This window comes from Megascapheus bottae, chromosome 19, assembly GCF_031878675.1.
Source record: "Megascapheus bottae isolate mThoBot1 chromosome 19, mThoBot2.hap1, whole genome shotgun sequence".
Classification (NCBI taxonomy): Eukaryota; Metazoa; Chordata; class Mammalia; order Rodentia; family Geomyidae; genus Megascapheus; species Megascapheus bottae.
In genome coordinates, this window is record NC_143527.1 from 8,886,420 (window position 1) to 8,907,448 (window position 21,029).

General features: G+C 35.5%; 1 protein-coding gene across 2 annotated transcripts in view; it reads right to left on the reverse strand.

Moving 5' to 3' along the window:
* The window catches only part of Phlpp1 (PH domain and leucine rich repeat protein phosphatase 1), a 168,089-nt gene that overhangs the window by 47,238 nt on the left and 99,822 nt on the right, over positions 1-21,029 (reverse strand). For both annotated transcript variants that reach the window (XM_090352998.1, XM_090352997.1), the window contains exon 4: positions 16,560-16,726. In XM_090352998.1, coding sequence (XP_090209124.1) covers positions 16,560-16,726 — 167 coding nt within the window. The remainder of the gene's footprint in view (positions 1-16,559; positions 16,727-21,029) is intronic.

Sequence of the window (21,029 nt, forward strand, 5' to 3'; positions counted from 1 at the left end):
TGTGTGTGCATGTGTGTTTAGGTAATATAACCAAAATGACTATGTGAAAACAGTCTCCTTAATGGCTTGGAAAAGTAATTAAATTGTAAATATTTAGTAATTTTCCTTCCATGAACTATGGCTATTTAGGCATACCTGAAAAATTCAATTGTAAAGTATGATGGAAGTAGTTGTGGCCTTATGTAATGGGGAGTTGTCAGGCTTGTGCTCTTAAGATGAATTCACTATTTTGTTTTTGTTTGTTTGTTTATGCCAGTGGTAAGGCCTGAACTCAGGGCCTGGGGGATAAGAGCCTTGTTACTCAAGATTAGTGTGCCGCTACTTAAGCCACAGCTCCACTTCTAGATTTTTGGTAGTTAATTGGAGGTAAATCTCTTCTACTTTTCTTGCCCAGGCTGACTCTGAACCATGATCTCAGAACTTTGCCTCCTGAGAAGCTAAGAGTACAGGAGTAAGTGACCAGTGCCCAGTTTTATATTTGTTTTTAAAACAAAGATTTTACTTTTATTACCAAAATAACACATGCAAATTTTAGCTGGTAAAAACATAACTCTAAAAATTCTCTCTACATTCTTCTAAAACCTATCCTCCTGAGGTAACTAGTGTCAATGATATGGAACTGATATTTAAAGACATAATAAACATTGCCTACTAATCTATCTATAATTCTGAACTCTCAAAGGTTCTGCAAAATAAAAGATCTTGCGCCACGTTACATAGTAGCAATGTCTGAAATGACTACACATCTATTAGTTTTCTCTTGAAATAGAAAAAACAATGTGCTTACTTACATGAGGTACTATGTGATTCACAGTACATGTAATATATATATATATATATATACATATATATATCTTTGTATAATGTGAAAACACTGAGAACTGAAATGTAATGGCATCAAAGTTCTGGATAAGAGATTCTGATCTTGCATTTCTTTTTATTTTTTTACTTTTTTGTCAGTTATGGGGCTTAGACTCTGGGACTAGGTGCTGTTCATGACCTCTTCAGCTCAAAGCTCCCACCCTACTCCTGGGCTTGGGTGTTGAGCTCTTCAGCTCAAGGTTACTGCCCTATCCCTTGAGCCAGAGCATCACTTCTGGTTTTCTAGAGGTTAATTGGAGTAAGAGTCTCACAGTCCTTAGTCCTGAGGGCTGGCTTTGAACCACAATCCTTAGATCTCAGCCTCATAAGTAGCTAGGATTACAGGCATGAGCCATGATCTTGCATTTCTAAAAGTGTAACTGGATAGGCCCAAAGTGTATGTACAATTTAAATTTTATGTTACAAAACTATAAAAGTAAGTTGTACAAATTAATCCTCCCCATCAGTCATTTAAAACAAGTTCCATTTCCTTATGCATCTCCCCTAACATTTAGTGTTAGCATCCTTACAACTGTGGCTATTTTCACAAGCAAAAAGTAAGGAAGAATCCTTCACTTATACTTTTTAGTGAAGGCAGGCTTTTTGCAAAGGGGAACTGATGTGTATTTTTTAGAAGCACACATTTGTATCCACTGACTATTATATACATTTTTCTGCCAGTTTGTCTTCCATTCATCAACTTGAAGGTACGCGCACAGATCTCAAATGCATTTATTGTCATATGTTACATATATTCCCCTGCCAGATTACTGCTTATTCTTCTCACTGCTAATTAGTATGACTTTTGCCATACACTAATTTTTAATTTTGCCTGGCCCAAGTGTGGTCATATTTCCTTTCATGAGAGTCATATAAAGTTATATACCTTGCTTGAGAAATTCCTCTCTAACTCAAAAGTGTTGCAGCCATTCACATCTCCTTCTAACACTTTTTTAAAATAACTTACATTTTATCCTGATTGTTCTTATTATTTTTTTGCATATAAGATTAGGGGGAACTCTATTTTCTTTCTGGCAGCTTATTTAATTAGCACCACTTCCTATATGAACCACCATTTGTGATGTTCAATTAAAACACACACATAATAAAAAATAAAAGAGAATCCAATAGAAAATAGAGAATACAAAAAAGAGGGGAAGTGTAGTTATACTTTAGTGAAACAAACATTTGAGTAAAAACAAATTAATTTACTTTGTGCTGCTCCTTCTTTTTCATAAGAGAATTTACAAAACAAAATGCATACTGCTGTACTTCCTAACAGCTCACCTTGTGACTTAAGCAAGCAAACTGCTTCAATAAGACCACTGGCTTCATGGAGTAATTTTTCCCTTTAATCTTTACAAGAACCAGTTTCCAGAAGGTATCAAATTCTTTTAAAAAGGTTTATTAAGCACAGTTGCCTTTTAGAGACAAGAAATGAATAGAAATCATGAATCAGTAACTTCCTTAATATAATTTTCCATGTTTTCTTCCAAATTATGACTCCCTCAGTAAAATGCTTTATTGGCATGTTTTAATATTTTTGTCCCCATCCAGGTATGATATACAGGAACTGGCATATGCTATAGAAATTACATAAGAAAGTTATCTGAGACTAATCCCCAAGACATCTGAGATCAGACCTGTTGGATACAAAAGAAAAGGGAAAAAACAAAGCAACAACAAAAACCCAAAACATACCCCCCCAAAAAAAACCAGCTTGCCTCATGTTGTTCTTATAATATCTGTGGCTGTGATGACAGAAGGAACAGAACTGTTGGTTACTCCTATCCCTCAGAAGGCATGACTCAACTCCTTTGGCTCATCTAATGCTCTCCACACACCCAAACTCTACTGCCCTGAAATTGAACTATCAATCTCTTCACTTTTTGGTATAGCATGTCTCCTATTGTCCCCTTATGACTTCTGAAGTGAATTCACATGAATTTATATATGTCCTTCTGTTTCAAGATTCTAGCAACACTATCAGCTGGCTTCCAGGAGAACACCTACCATATTTGTCTGGGAGGCTCAGCAGCACATGAATGCTAATGTGGCATGTGACAAGCTTCCAAACACTAGAGCCAGTATAAACAGAAACCACCCTATCTGAATTTTCATCATCATAAATGACTCTTGTTACAAGCAAAATAAGCCAGTTACCTCATAGGACTAGAAAAAAAATATACAAGCATTACTTTACTCAGATAAATATTAAAATTTACAGCTATGAAAAGATCTGATCAAAATTTGAGCCAAAGAATTGCTGCAGATGTAAAAAATCCAATTCACAAATGTTGGAGGTATATAGCTTAGGAGAATGCATGCTTTACTATACCAGGCCTTGAACTTGATCCTCGACATCAAAACATTCACAATCTTTAAAACAAAAACTGAAGTGCACATAGTATTGACAACAATTACAATGAACATATTGCTACACAAAATTAAATCATTCTCTAAAGAGAATTTTTTAAAATTTTAATCTCTCTAAAAATAATTCAAGGAGTCAGGAGTATGGCCTAGAGGTACAGTGCTTGCCTACAAGGTATGATGCCCTGGGTTGATTCCTCAGAAACACATAAACAGAAAAGGCTGGAAGTGATACTGTAGCTCAAATGGTAGAGCATCAACCTTGAGAAAGCCCAAAGCCAGCCCAGGCCCTGAGTTAAAGCCTCAGGACTGGCAAAAGGAAAGAAAAAAGAAAGACAGGAAAAAAAGAAAAAAATTCAAGCACTTGTAATCCTAGCTACTCAGGAGGCTGAGATCTGAGAACCACAGTTCGAAGCCAGCCCGGGCAGGAAAGTCTGTGAGAATCTTATCTCGTATAAACTAACTTTTTAAGATAAAAATAGAAGAGGCTGGAAGTGGCAATGTGGCTCATAGTGGTAAAGCACTAGTCTTAAGCTGAAGAGCTCGAGGACAGTGCTCAGACCCAGAGTTCAAATTCCATGACTGACCCCCCCCCCAAAAAAAAAAACAGTAAAGAAAAAAAAAAGATGTAAGTGAAACTGTGGCTCAAGCAGTAGAGTCTAGCCTTGAGCACAAAGAGGGTCAGAGACAGTGCCCAGGCCTAGAGTTCAAGCCCAAAGAAATAATTTCAAGGATGGGTGCATGAATCAAGTGGAAGAATGCCTGCTTAGCAAGTGTGAGGCCCTGAGTTTAAATGTCACCACTGACTCCCTCCCTGTACACATACACACACGTGTACACACACACACACACACACACACACACACACACACAATGCAAGTAAGTAGTACTTACTGGTTACTTTCTAGAAATCTTAGGCTAGGTTAACCCTACAGATGTAATGGTGAACAAAGCAGAGGCCCCATAAGACAGGGGAAGTATATGTTAAAAGAGGATTCCATAAACTGAATAAATGTTATCTTTTGCTTCTTTTATAAATTGGCAGTATAGGAAGCAAAAGACAAACAAGAAATACGTTATCACAGTTAAACATACCTCACCTACTAGATGGTTTCTTAATGTAGCCATAACTATATTCTGTTACTTCTCATCAATGTAATTGCCCGTGTTATTTGGGAGTTTAATATTAACCCTCATACTAGCATGATAAAAGAAGAGCTCTGTGCAAGTCAAATTTTTACTTCTTAAATCGAAGACATGAAGATCCACAGTATGCTAGCATAAAACACAGTTGAATCCACAGAACACATTAAAATGAGAATCAGACAGTTTCTACATCAAAGATATCATATTATCAAAGGGATAAGAAGAGGTGAGAGGAGGGAAACTAGGACAAAAACATGAGAAGGGGCATCAATGTGTGAGAAGTAATGAACCTACTATCTGGTGAATGTAACTGTAACCCCTCTATATATTACTTCAACAATAGGAGGAGGAGGAGGAGGAGGAGAAGATGGTGGTAGTGGAGGAGGAGAAAGGAGAGGAGGAATGTTTGCAGGTGAAAACACCAGAGAGAATAGCTATGTCATGAATAGAAATGAGTAGCTTAAGCTCAGTATCACAAACAAACCAAGTGTATCTCCTACTGAATCCAAAGAAAAATGTACTAGATATATTTACTAGATACAGTACAAGGCTAATGCTGAAACTGAACCATTCAACCACTACACATTTACTGAATTCTTAACATGACCTCTGGGACATAAAACTTGAGTTAGAAGCCAGACATGGCAACTCACACCTACACCCACCTTTGATAGATAGGCTGAGATCATAGTTCTAGGTCAGACTAAGTAAAAAGTTGGTGAGATCTCATCTTAGCAGAAAAGGCCTGATTGTTGAAGAAAGAGAACCTTCTATGGTTGTAAAAGTAGTACTCTGAAATGGAAACACTGGTCTATCCTAGGACACGGATTTCTATATCACAGAATTTTTATCTCCCTTCCCACTGTTGCATGATAGACAAACATATACACACATGATAGAGTCACAAGTATTTCATTCTGACAGGAAAATTTAAAATAGCAGGAAAAGAACAACTATTTAAAAAATAAAGCTTCCCTAGAAGATTATTCATATCAATATCTTCCCAGCTCTATAGTCATTATCTTAATCTACCAGGGGAAATAACACCACAAGAGACTCTCTCTGACACACACACTCTCTCTCTCTCTCTCTCTCTCTCTCTCTCTCTCTCTCTCTCTCTCTCTCTCTCTCTCTCTCTCTCTCTCTCTCTCTCTCTCTCTCTCTCCCTCTCCCCTCTCCCCTCTCCCCTCTCCCTTCTCCCTTCTCCCTCTCCCTCTCCTCTCTATCTGCCATGGGGCTTTAACTCTGGACCTGCTCACTATCCCTGAGCTCTTCAACTCAAGGATAGTGCTCTACCACTTGGAGCCACAGTAGTACTTCCGGTTTTCTGGTGGTTAATTGGAGAGAAGAGTCTCATGGAGTCATGAACTATTTTATGCACAGGCTGGCTTTTGAACTACAATCCTCAAATCTCAGCCTCCTGAGTACCTAGGATTATAGGCGTAAGCTACTGGCTCCCAGCTATATGACACTTTCAAAGCTCCACTACTACAGACCATGGTGAGTGACATTAAAATCATGGTTACTCAAAAAAAAACAAACTCTTGTAGCTTGTTAGCTTACAAAAGTTACATTGTGTGTTGTTAAGTTGTCTCAATTTTGTGGTATTTTGTTTGGGATAAGGAAAAGGAGAAAATGTTATTGTTCCAGCAGTGTTCTCATACTGCTTACCAGAAAATCATTTCAGAAGCTGTTAGTATTGATGTTAATCATGCTCCCCTCCTAATTTCTGATAACATTCATCACTGATAACCACAGAGTCCTCTTAAAATCACATTCATCACTGTGCACCAGGACTACACAGAGGGAAAGGTTGATTAACACTGAGAACATACATGTACAAACTCTGTTTTGCATTATTAGGCTAACGCTAAGAAAGTATAGTGAAAAGCCTGACTAAAACCACAGGAGGAGGAAACTGGGCAGGATATAAGTAAGAAATCAATTGGAATCCGGCCAAGGTTTTAAAGCTCTCTTTACTATTTAAAGTGGGGGAAAAAGTTAAAGAACATCTTAAATGATCCCAAGAAGTCAGTGGGACAAAGTGTAATATAGTACAGCCCGGCTAATAAATAAAATCTTCTGCTTCCCTTTAACCTCCTCTTCAAAATGTGCTGTCTGAATGAAAAAGAAAATGGGTCATTATTGCCAGAAATGAGGTTGGCAGCAGAAGACCAAAGGCTATACAGTCTCAGAGCTCCGAATACCCTGGGGAAGGCTTTCCTTTGATCAAATGCTCAGGGAAGGAAAATGGGAATCCTGTGAAATGCAAATCTTCCCAAGAGAACCAGAATTCCATCTATAAAGCAAACCTATACTGAAAGGAACTTCCAGTGCTGGGAACAGTTAAGTGGAAGAAAGGAAAAAAAATTCATATATTCTAAGAAATTCCTTCCATACTTGGCAAGCCTCCCCAAACTCCCATAGTGGAAATTCCTTTTCAAGATTTGCTCATCTTCTGTGCAGCACTTGGGCTACATGCTTTCTTCTTTAGCTATAAACAATGGATCGACATGTTTCAAAGAAACTGAACTTGTTCTCACTACTATAAGTTTGGAAATGGGCTGTAAAACGATTTTAGCATGTCACTCCTTATTCCATTATGCTAACAATTTATCACTACTTCCACTAAAAGGAGTTTTCAGAAATTACTGAGAAAACAAAACCTAAAATCCCTCTTTCAACAAAAACCTGAAAATGTGAATGTCTAATAAGGAATATTAACACTAAAAAACTTTCTATCTCAAAATAACGAGATCCCAAAGAATAGAATAAGAAATAAGGTCATTTGTTTTCTACTCTATGAGAACTAAAAATATCAAGATTTGAGCCAAGAAGACATAATTGTGAGAAACTCATAATTTTTCTGTAAGTTTCATTCTATTACAGACCCCACATCCTTGCACCTTTGACTCAACTTCATTTTATCTCTCCTATTGTTTTCCCACTTAATAAAGTCCCTTCCATCCATCTCTCCTATTCCTTTCAACTGAAACAAATCACATCTAATTGGGGGCTGAATCACTTTGTTCCTGCGAATCATTCATTCACTCCCTCCTTTACCCAAAGGTAATCTTTACCTTATTAGGTAACATCATAACACATTTATAATGAATCCTCTAAGATACAGATCTGGTTCAAGGAAATTGATTAAATGTCAAGATGTGTGCTGTTATCAATCATACATGACTTCTGTTGACTTAACATAGTCACTTAAGTGCCACATATATTTACATATAATATATATATTATAATTATATATATGGTAGTGTTCATGGCTCATACTTGTAATCTTAGTTGCTAAGGAGATCAGAGAATCTGAACAAGCAGAAAGTTTCTAGCTCAAATTAATCAGTGAAATGCCAGACCTGAGGCATGGCTCGAGTGGCAAAGTACCATGTGAGTAAGACTATGCCAGGCAATGAGGTCAAATCCTTGTAAGGGAGTAAGGTGTTGATGTACTAATTTTTTAAAAGCTAACAATCAGAAGTGGAAAAGGACACCTGGAATTGGAAATATACCAAAAGCTTTAAGGAAGAGAACTCCTTGCAATTATGCTTTGAAAGGAAGACAGTATTCACTAGCTTAGCTCTCACACTGATAGTGGTAAAGGGGCACTAGGGGTGGCACATTCTTGCAAGGAGAGAGACAAGAAAATAGAAGGCATTTTTTACAGAAAGGTGAGTATATATCAATGGGTTTTATTTTTCAGAAAGTCTAGTATCACATTGTCTTCCTTTTCCAACAATCAATCCTTTGCTATAATCTTTCTGCACATAGTATTTTCTAAATTATTTAACTCTGCTCACTGTCTTCTCATAATGCCTTCCACAACAAAGAAAAATAAGATAAATTACCAGCCTTACTTACTTCTACAAGTTGCTACCTTTGACAAAGAAGTGGAGTATCAATAATACATATGTGAATAACTAACAATTCCCACCCTCTCATGTGTTCCTTCAATTATAATGTACATTTAATGTTTTACCTCATCAAAGTAACCATCTCTTAAGTAGACCTGATTCCCTCCCTTTAGGAATCAAAAGCGAAACACAGCCAACAGGATATAAACAGACAAAATAGTTAAATAACAAAATTAACAACATTAGTTAGATTTATGGGATCTACTAAATGTATTAACAGTCTTGTAAGTAACAAAGGTAACAAAAAGTTACTTCCTATGTGCTCTACATTGTAAGTCACTAAATGTAATCAAGTCTTTTAGAATTAGGCAATTCTGTTATTCTTATGATTATAACATCTTTACCAAAGAGTGTATTTTAAATTGTTGCATAGAATTTTGTGAACATGGGAGGAGACAATGGCAACAAACAGCAAAATTTAGTGTTCAAACAAAAATAATTTTAAAATGAAAGCTGTTGGCTTTCTTTGGTGTATATATCTCACTGTTGTGTATGGTAAAAAAAAAAATCACACTAATAACTCACACACATTTTCTAGTCATTTAAAGTACCAAAATTTCCAGAAATTAAAAGTTATTACTATCCCTAGAAAAGTAGCTGAGCTCCTAGAAAGTCAGGTGCCTTTACTATGCTGTTTCTTTCTCATACCTATTTATCGACAACTAGTTAGAGCTACAAAACAGATTCATTTCCTTTGTTAATAGAATATAAAACTGTAAAACATTTTTTAAAAATCTACAATAATTTCTATTTATGAAGTGATTTATAATTTGTCTGATTTCACACATACAGAGTTAAACAATTTAAATGCACTTCAAGGAGATTCAATTTAATATTTATTAAACCTAGGCTTATCTCCAAATGAGGCAGATAGAAATGATTAAAGTGCCAAACATTTACGTTTTACTACTTCATTGAGTCTTCATTTTTCCTGAGGTATCCCTCATTTATATATATGTACGTAACCCCCCCCACACACAAACACACAACCCCCCCACACACACATTTTACCCAATTACTATGTCTTATAGCAGTAACAGCTGACAGGTGACAATTCTTAAGAGGGACAAGGTTAAAAAAAAAAAGTTCCCTGTTGGGTGTCTGTAATTTTAGCTACTAAGGGAAATAACAACAAAGAAGGATAAGATCTCAGGATCAAGGTTCAAAGCCAGCCATGGCAGGAAAGTACATGAGACTCATCTCTAGCTAATCACCAAAAAATGAAGAAGTGGAGCAGTGGCTCAAGTGGTAGAGCACTAGGCTTTGAGAAAAAGCATTCAAGGACAGAGCCCAGGACCCTAGTTTAAGCCAGGACCACACAAACAAAAGTTCTGCTTCCTCACCGCTCATGAACTCTAGATCCTTCAGTGATCCTACCCATGAGATGTTTAAAAAATGATAAATAAATAATTATAAACATGAAAGAACTAAATAAATCAGTAAGATAAAATGTTTGAACAAAAGAATAACTCCAGCACAATGAAAGAAATACAATACAAATTTAAAGGAGCTAATCTGTATAATAAAATGTTTGAAGCCATTTATAACAGTATGGTTATGTTCATAATACTTTGCTATTACATTGTGAACAGTAAAACTACAACATAGAGAAAAGTTATAGTCCTTGATTTAAATCAGCAGAAAGCTGTCCTGCACCTCACTGATTCTACAAGGAAATAATCTATTCTATTAAAACCATTATTTATGGAAAACAGTAACAATCTTGTATTAAGACTACATCTGTAAACACAGATGTAGTTTCTTATATGTAAGATAAAATCTATTAATAAAAGATTAATATACTGTAATTTTAGTGACTAATAAAGAAGCCATTAAACATCCAAATTATTACTCTCATGTTTGTCTCTTCTCTATATTTTGAACACTGACTTGAAGAGTTTTTATGTCAATAAAGAAAAAACAAACAGTAGTAGTTCCAAGAACAATGTTTTTCCTCTGAAATTGCTGAACTGTGTGTGTACATCAGCATGTCATCTTTCTAGATTTAGACCACAGGAGCACATACCAATTTAAACGTTCTGTGAAAACAGCTCATTTGTTTAAGGTAAAAAATTACAGTTAGAAGGAAAAATAACAGAATATGTGCTTACACTTAAAGATCTTTCTACCTAGTATAACTGTAATATTCTTAAAAATTTCTCCTCAGAAATTTGTTCTAACACTAACAATCAATTCTTTGATACTTAGGTAAAAATATAAAAATAAATTATCTGCTGGTATATCTCCAAAGTTTCTTATGAAATAGACAGACACTAAAGAATTATTAGAATAAAATTTTTTACGTCTACAAACAATAAGCAATTACTATGTGACATATCTCAAAACCTCCACACTAACTATATAAACATTTGAAAAGTACACTGAGGCTTCCTAAAGTACAAATATGACTTTCTTAAAATTAATGCCAGGATTTAAAACTGCAATTTTCTGTCTGTATGTATATGTGTGTACATATACACATATATATGCATATGATATATGTGATGTATATGGTAATTATATACATTTATATTTATATACATTTATATTTAATTATATACATGTATATTTACTATATACATTTATTTTGTTATACAAAAAAAAGTAAAAGATTTTCTAAAGATTATTTAAGGAAGAGTTAGACCCATCTCTCAAAGAATCCAAACCATATTGGCTCAATGATTAAGCATTATAAAAACCAGTAGATCTGTGAAAGGGTATCAATGTATGTGAATTAATGCACCTTCTATCTGGCAAATATCATGTAACCCTTTTACTAATTACAATAAAAAAAATAAAGCAAAAAAAAAAAACCCAGTAGATCTCTATTACACAATAAAGTACCAGTTCATTGGTCATCAGAATCAGTTGTTTCAAGTGCACCTTATTAACAAAAGTATCTGTTAATCTAGTGCAAAATTTTATAGCACTAAATGACAGGCCTAGCTGTGAATTTTGTTATGTATCCTAAGTAAAATTATAATAATAAAATTATAATAATGTATGTACTTTTGTGAACTATGAATTTTCTAATTAAATTTTACATGCCAAACATGATTTTTACCTGAATGATACTTTGTCTAAACTATCAAATGTCAATATTTTATTACAACTTTATTATAAAATGTACATTATCACTAAATGAAGTTTGATTTTAAAAATTAAATTAGCTTTAGTTTTGTATTATTTTTTACAAATAAACAGATATGCAAAAAAAAGAACCCAAACTAGAAAATCCCTAACTCAAAGGCATGAGTTTTAAAAACAGGCATAATTTTAAAAACACTTTTGAAAACAGAGATTAAATTATAATTTGCACACAAAACCTCAAGATTGCAGCTGTTTCCCTACTCAGTTCCCCAAATTTTGGCATGCAATCAATGCCTCAGAAGACCAAAGGATTCCTTTCAAGTAAAACTGACACACCCAAGGGAAAAAATGCACAAAAATGTCTTTGCCATGTAGAGTGCAAAGGAGCAAATACCTATACTGACTTCAGAAAGGTTGCCAAAAAGACACTATTGCAATCAATGCTGGGGGCAAAGCTTACAAATAGAAAATAAAAAAATACATACAATTGGAAGACAGAGGCTACCATCAAGTCTGTACAGGAAGGGAATAATCACTGTGAATACAGTTCCTGCTCATAATAATGGAAACAGTGAATTCTGGCACTACTAAAACTTGATATCTGTATACTGAGATGAGGCTTTCAACAAGTTATGCAGTCAGGGTTCAAGCCACACAAGAGCTAAATCCTTATTACCTATGGCAGTATATCGATATATGATGTCTAGAGATGAAAAATCAAAGCACAACAGAATAAACATAAAATTTAGGAAGATGAACAAATAAAGGAGTAAGCCAAAAGACTCAAGAGTGGTTTCACTGGAGAGCAGGGCTTGGAAGGGAGGACAAACTGAAACTGCTGGCGACTATTTCTTACTATAAACCTTGTTGTTCACTAACATTATTTTAGTGGAAAAAGCCTCGACTTTTTAAAAACAAAACTAAAATAAAACCAATAAATTTAGCAAAAAAAAAAAGTAGGCAATAACAACAGAGAGGCTAAGCTGAACTGGGGGTAAATAGCAAAATAATATGTTTCCAAAGTATTCAGTAGTCCAGGTGCTGAGAAGGGCTGTTACAGTGGCAGTGGAAAAATGGTGCATGTGTTAGAGGATGGACAATGGAAGGAAAATATACAGATTCAGAGACAACAGATATGGGGAAGCGATTAGGTGACCCTGAAAGAGCGTTAGGCAGGACCTGAACCCTACTGAAGTCAAAAGTCCATGCCCCAAATATCTTCTTGTCTTTGCTGTCCCTTGGATATCTCATATTGTTACAGTATCTCACTTTGTTATCTGATATATTGAATTTATTTGTATTTGGTTATTTGAAATTTGATAGGGAAGGGGAAAACCAAGACAGGGGGTGGGTGGTGGGTGGGGGGGGAGAGGGTAATGGGTACCAAGACATGTGAAAGGGTATCAATGTATGTGAATTAATGCACCTTCTATCTGGCAAATATCATGTAACCCTTTTATTAATTACAATAAAAAATATAAAAAAAATATTCTAGCCAGGTACTGGTGGTTCACGCCTATAATCCTAGCTGCTGAGGAGACTGTGATCTGAGGATCACAGTTCAAAGCCACTCTAGGGAAGAAAAGTCCATGAGACTCTTATCTCCAATTAACCACCAGAAAACCAGAAGTGGCGCAGTGGCTCAATGTGACAGTGCCCAGGCCCAGAGTTCAAGTCCCATGACTGATCAGAAAAAAAAAAAAATCCATAAACACTGTCACTTTGAGAGCATTTGTCCATGTGACAAGAAGCATTTAAAAATTAGGTATTATGATATACTCAAATACAAAAATATAAAAAAAATAGTAATCATTCAAATACTACTCTTTCTTCAAATATTAATATTTTGCCATATTTGCCTCTCATTTTTTAAAAATAAATAAACATTACAGGCACAGTTGAAACACTATTCTAATCACTATCTAATATGCCAGACCCCTTGACTTTCTCTCTAGAAGACAGCCACTAACCTGCATTTAGCATTTAATATCCCTATAGACCTAAAAAGTAAACATTAGCTCAGACAAATTTCATGCTCCTTTCTGTTCCATGACAACAGCATCTGGTGGTATGGTAAAAAGTTCTTGATACTCTGTAACAGAACTGCATGGGTCTACAGTGCTGACATACAACTACTTCAAAACAATGATATTCCCCTTTAATTAAAAAAAAGTTATTAACTTTATTGTGGAAATGTCAGTATAAACATTAACATCAATATATAAAAGCTGAAGCTCAGGAATTCTGCAACAGTTTGCTTTCTACAATTGTTTGCTTTCATAGGAAACATCAGCTAGAAGCAAGAGAAACTGCACAGGAGCAGTGGTCTTTCTGGGTGTCTACTGTCTACATAATTAGTTCACTGCAGCACCACACCACCCAGCTGCTACTTTATTTTTCTCTACCAAACAATCACTGTAAAAATTTCCTTCAAAAATTTGTAATGAGAGTTCTACTTAAAAATAATCTAGCATGCCGAGAGTTTGGCCTAGTGGTAGAGTACTTGCATGCACAAAAATCTGGGTTCGATTCCTTGGTACCACATACATAGAAAAAAGCCAGAAGTGGTGCTGTGGTTCAAGTGGTAGAGCAATAGCCTTGAGGAAAGCCCATAGACAGTGCTTAGGCCCTGAGTTCAAGCCCCATGACTGGCCAAAAATAATAATAATAATAACAAATAAAAATAATCTAGCTACTCAGGAGGCAGGAATAGGAGGGTAACTACAACAGCCCAGGGCAACAAAGAAGAAAACAAACTCAAAACAAAAGAGTGTGGCTCAAGTAGTCTCTTGCCTAGCAAGTAAGACCTTAAAATTCCCAGAACCAAAAAGAAAATTAAAAAAAAAAGTTCCGTGATGTGCCAAAAGTTATTATAACTCCGCTGTTAAATACATATCTTTTTAAATTTGTAGAACAATAAGTCCAGACATACAAAAAAGCATTTGTGATACATATTCATTGGTGATGGTTATCTCAAGGAATATATAAATGATTTGAATCACTATTTTCTTAAAATATCACTTTTACTTGAGAGAACAGCTGACAAATCAGCTATTAATTCTTGGGTATTTGGCAGATACTTTCTCAAAAATGAAGCAAGATGGTTGCTTTCAAGAAAAACAACTGATGGTATTTGTTGTCAATGAGTCTCTAAGCTTTCAAGTGAAAATTAAAATTTTAGAAAACTTGTTTCTGCAGCACTCTTGACAATTTTCCAGTGCTTTTCTGGTCAGGTCAGTACTGATATTAATAAATGTGAATTCTTGAAATTGAATAATGAAATGTGTTAATATTTAGAACAAACCAGAATTTCCCAAACAGCCAATACTTAATAAAATGATGTATGAGTGAACATTCACTTAAAGTGCAAATAATCTAATGAATCTTAAAAGTATTTCAACAAGTCACTGACTACGGAGTTTTTTCCATATCGCACCCAACATTTAAGATACAACCACCTGGGAAAAACAAAAACACCCTGCCACTTCAGAAACAAGATAGCAATCACAGCCTTCTCCTTCCTAACCTATCTTTTAATGAAGTAAGTTTCCTGCAGATTTTTTTTTCTTAGTGTAGTCTTGCCACCCAAGTTTGCATTCCAAGACAGCAAATATTTAACTTATAAAGGCATAATTTCATTGAAATTGTATCTCTTAACAGACAGATGTATATTCCTAGACAGCAAATCTTAACAATGCTTTTCAAAATGTTTTACTAGGCTTCTTTCTTAATTGGACTAATAAGGGATGTCCACGGAACTGATTGACTAGATTAAGACCTAAATATATTTGTGTGGGTTTTTTTTTTTGCTAGGGCTTGAATTCAGGGCAAGGTCTCACTTGGCTTTTTCAGTCAAGACTAGTGTTTTACCTTTTGAACTATGCCTCCACTTCTTGCTTTTACTGGTTAACTGGAGATAAGAGTCTGCTCAGAATTTCCTGCCTTGGCTGGCTTTGAACTCTGACCCTCAGGTCTCATCCTTCTGACTAGCTAGGACCAAAGGCTTACACCACCAGTGCCCAACGTAAGAGCTAATTATATTTTTAAGGAAAAAAATTACTCATATAAAAAGTATGTATAACTTAAGATCCACGAAAATGAACCATGAATAAACAAGTTGGATTGGTAATAAAAAAAAAAAAGATACAACCACCTGTTAAATTCTGGTATAGTATCAAGGAATATTCATAATTATCTGAAAATACAATTAAACTATCCCTATTTTCAATTGTATATACATTTTACAATATGAAATGACTTATCTACAAACTTTACAATAAGCAATTATTCACGTTGGCTCATGCCTATAATCCTAGCTACTCAGGAGGCTGAGATCTGAGGATCACAGTTCAAAGTCAACCCAGGGACTAAAAGACCATGAGACTCTCATCTCCAGTTAACCACCAGAAAACTGGAAGTGGCACTATGGCTCAAGGGGTAGGGCAGTAACCTTGAGCTGAAGAGCTCAGGGACAACACCCAGGCCCAAAGTTCAAGTCCCATGACAGACAAAAGAAAAAGAAAAAGAAAAAGAAAACATAAACACAATAATCACAATGGTTAATTACCATACAGTTGTCTGTAACCATCTTGATCAAGTAAAAGAAAATGAACTTCTAATTATTCATTTAAAACAGAGTCTGTTGTAATCATGGTCTCATATACTTGAAATAAATATGTAACTATTGGGTGTTTAATTTAGCACAGAATCAAGATTAATCACTATTCCAAAGAGGAAACCTCTTAAATCTGCTTTAGAGATATGCAAGCCATTTCTCTCTAGTTATAGACAAAGATTCTATTTACTTCATATGAAGGAAAAAAAAACCCTAATCTTATATAAACTTCAAAAGAAATAACTTAATATGAACAAATTTATGAAGCTAGGAGAAGCATATCAGCTGTTACTAGCTTTTCAGCTAGCTGTAGGAATAAAAGTGATTTAAAGAGCATTATATAAATCTACACAGTAAGTAACCACAAACCATTAATTCCAAAGGCAGGGACTTTGTGAAACTTTTTCAGAAGAACTGATAAGTCTTATTTACCTGTCCTCCAAGAGAGAAAGTTCTTACATTAGCCTTTTTTCCATCAGAACATTCAAGGGGTAACACCAGCAATCAGTCTTTACTCCTTCTCAAGAGTGCCAGCATTCATTCAGACTCACCTTTGCAGTTCACCTAGACCTCTGGCAGCTGGGAGGCTGGGATTTTGCCTTAGAAAGTTTTGTTTTAAATTGAGATGAGTGAGGTCTTGGCTATAGAAGAGATTGGCAGGCAGATGTTCCAGGCTACAACATGAAAGATCCACTGAGCTTATACGCTGGGATGCAACCTAAAAGGAGATTAAAAAAAAAGAATAAATCTAATTTGAATATCATCCATTTATCTTATACTCTAGAAACAGAAACAAGATAATGCCATTTGGGAAGACATAGTATGTGAATAACACCTTTAGTTCAAATAACAGACAAAAATGAATTCACTTATCACATAAATGAACCAAGTGTGACAAAACCAGAAAACAGCATCTCTGTTAGAGGATTCACACAGTAATCTCACCTAGGAGGTGAGTTCTAAAGAGCACAGACTACCATAGTCTCCTCCAATGTAGGAGATTTTATTCCTGAAATATCTGTGTATGTAAATTCTCAGAAAACTAAAACAAGAATTCAGAGGAAATACAGAGTTGAGAGACAGATACTGAGCTCTAATGGAAACTTTTGAAAGAGTTAATATATTGATGAGAAAGAACACAAAGTGTTCTTGATCATCTTCTACACATAGTAATAGTAATATATCACATTGCATCTTGTAATTAGATTGTATTGTCTACCTGCTATAAAATTCTCAGGTACCCTCAGTTTTAGTAAGCTTCATTCATGTAGGTGTTCTATGTAAAACTTACTTTGCACTTAAATGTTTATTCAGATGTTCAGATGCCATTCTGATTAAATATGTGCTGAGCCAAGCGCTGGTGGCTCAGTCTTATAATCCTATCTACTCAGGAAGCTGAGACCTTAGTAAGAATCACCACTGGAAACCATCTAAGGCAGGAAAGGTTATAAGACTGACTCCAACAAGCTACTCAGAAAAAGCCAGAAGTAGCACTGTGGCTCAAATAGTAGAGTGCTTGCCTTGAGCAAAAGAGGATAAAGCCCAAAATTTAAGCCCTAGAAACATGGAAACAAACAAACAAAAAACCAAAAAAACGTGCTGAGCATCTATTTCAGACTCTGTATTTCCTGAAACTTAACAGTAAAACAGGTCAGACAGAGTGTAGTAAAGATACTACATGACAAATAATAAAGTACAAGGGCCCAAAACATAACCAGATCAGAAAAGGCCAGGCTCAAACCTGAAGTAGCACAAGCAGAAATCTGATTTTTGTGAATTCTAGATCTCATATCCCCATTTTCCTTAATCATACATTACTCTGAGGAGAGATGCAAAGTATCTTAACCCTCTGGCTATCGGGAAGACATGAGCTCCTGACTTTCACAGTCCTGGTGATGACATGGGACCAAGCTAGGCAAATCAGGGCTTTCCTAGGATTTACATACTCTGAAGCCAGGATAGAGAGAAAACCAGAATTTTGAGTAAAGTGAATGACTACAGGTGTATCCATTTGAATTGACTGAAAATGCAAACAATAGCATGTTGCATAATATACATATACTATATATGTATGTGTGTATACATGTATAGTACTTATATACACCATTTCTGAAAGATATTTTTAGCTCTAACACATATACCTCCATATATTATATATTAATGATTGTGATTGTTTCCAGATAGAAAACAATGGAAGTGGAAATCAGAAATGGAGGATGAGAGATTTTGAGTTTACTTCCAATGTTTGCTTCTTTATAAGGACAAAAGAAAATACAAAGCAACTATGAATGAGTTAACTGTAGGGGCCAGCACATGGAAATCTGAGTGTGTCTGTGCACGTGTGGATTTAACTTGAAAGCAATTATGTGATCCCAAATAAAAATTTCCATAAAAATAAGAAAAACGATGAGTAGCCTATTCGATTCCCATCAGCATTCCTCTAAGTCTTACACCAGGGATGATTCTTCCCCCTCTGTTTCAAACATTCCTTTTATGTAGAGGGCAAATGATGATCTCCAAAACATCCATTCATGTTCTAATCCTTGGATCTACCTCATATAGCAAAAGAGCAAATATTACCTTATATGCCAAGAGATGTGATTTAGTTAATGATCTGAGAGAAGATATTTATTATGGAGAATTCAGGTGAGCCCTAATTACAAATAGAGATATTCTTAGAGACAAAAGAAAAGGTGATATGACTGTAGAAGCAGTGACTGGAGTGCATGAAGAAAGCTGGAGCCACTATATGCTGGAAAAGGAAAGGCAGATTCTTCCTTGAGCCTTTGGAGTGCTGACATCTTAAATTTGGACTTCTGGCTTGCAAAACTCTAAGTGAACAAATTTTGGGCTTCTTTTTTCCCCCTAAGCCACCAAGTTTTTGTTAATTTGGAATAGCAGTCATAGGAAACAAATCCAAACTTTAAATATCCTACATTACTATTCAATTTTATTTATTCATGCTTACTGAACACTAAGTGCCTAATATTCTTCTGAGAACTTAATATAGGAAACAAGGAGAAGATCTCTGCCCCCATTAAACTTACTGTATATATATATATATATAACAGATATATATTAAAGATTGGTAAATAATATGAAAAATAGTGTGCAGGATTGTTGGGAATGTGAGAGATTATAACTTTTAAAAAATTTGTATTGTTATATAAAAGTAATATACGAGGAGAGGGGGAAGATTGTAATATAAATAGGTTGATCAAGACTTATTAAGAAAGCCACATTTATACAGGAGCAAGTAAGTTAGCTAGCAAAAAAAAAAATTATCTAGAAGAACATTCCAGGCAGAGGAAATAGCCAGACAGTAACTGACAATCAGGTCAGAACACAAGGTGCTGAGGCTGGCACCAGGGGCCTTATTTTAGGCTAATATAAGACCTCTGCCTTTAATATGAGTGAAACTAGAAGCATGGAAAAGTTCTAAGAAGTTATATAGTATTTAACTTGTTATTGATTCTTCTCTAAACTTTATGATCCCTACATAAAAGTTTCTCTATCTTGTTTACTGACATAACCTTAAGCTTAGCACTGGGTGTGGCCCTCAGGAGGTTTGGCTGGAAGGAGGGCTACTGGTCTGCTCACAATTCTTCCTTTCTTTCTCATCATCTGCCTCTCACCTATCTAGTGCATTCTTCCATCAGGAGACTTCTCTGTACAAACCAATTCTATTTTAACCAAGGAATCATTTAAATACTTCCTTGGGACAACTAAGAGAAAATGATTAAACATCAAGTTGTATTTGTTCCATTCCTCATTCTGGACCACACCTGGAAGCGGAGAAGCTGGATTAATAAATTAGGCCATAAGCAGCTAGCGTGGACTCATAAGAGCCACTGCAAAAGTAGGAACATCTAGAGTTAAGACCATAAATTTAACGTGTCATCATACTTATGGAGCAGTGAGCTGCCAAGGTGACCATTCGACACCTCCTCTGCTTAGTACCCTGGTCTGGAGCCTAAAGTGACTATGTAACTGCTTCCCCTCAAGACTAATGCAGATCCAGCAGGCCTCCAACAAAGACAAAAGAGAAGAACACTACCCGGAAGGTTTGCCAGATTCCAAATGAAAAATCTACCAGCTGGGTGGTCCTAAGAAACTGGGCCCAGCCATTAAAATGAAAATCCTTCTCAAAATGACAGACCTACATACATGATATAGATTAATAGTAAAGTCACCAGGAAACAGCTCTGAGTGGTCTAGTTTTTTTTTTTAAGTAGTACTACTAATAATAATTGCTTACATGTAGGAACTGCTGCCCTTATTATAGTTACTGAGAGTTGAAGAAGTAATATGTAAGTTTTATTCTCATCTCAAAGGTAAATCAGAATGAGCCTGAAGCCACATGGTTAAAGTTGCAGCAGGACCACAGTCTAAAGAGAACCTGCACAATGAACTCCATCCATCTGGTAAGGGCCTAAACCATAATCAAGAGCTCACCAGAACAGACCCTCTCTAACTTCCATGCAAAATGCTCATGTAAATAAAACAAAAGTAGTTCCTAGGAGAAGCTGAAGAAAAGGTCGTATCAGAGAGTGAGTGAACCTCCACAGCAAGGCAACCAGCTGCAGACTTTGTCATCAGCTCTCACCAAGTCTCACAGTTTGTCCAACTTGGCAGTGTTAATGTGCCCCCCAACATCTAATCAAACCTTAAAGGTTTCAGGAAAAATGTAAAAGGTTACAAAAGAAATCAGAGAAGAAAAAGAAACTGGCATTTAAGAAATGCTTCAAATCTTACTGAAAGGGCTTCTAAAGTAGCTATTTCATAATTAGCAATACATAATCCTTTAGGCAAACACTATTGTATTTCTGCTATATCCATAAACATCAAGATAGTAGAAGACTCAAGAGGTTAAGGGCTAAGGGAAAAATTTAACTATACACAGAATTTATAATGATAGTTTTAAACTACTTCTTGGCTATATGGCTTGATCCAGTCAATCTGTCTTTCAGTTTTCTTACCTTTAAAGTAAAATAAATAAAGCATGCCTCAAGTCAAGTTCT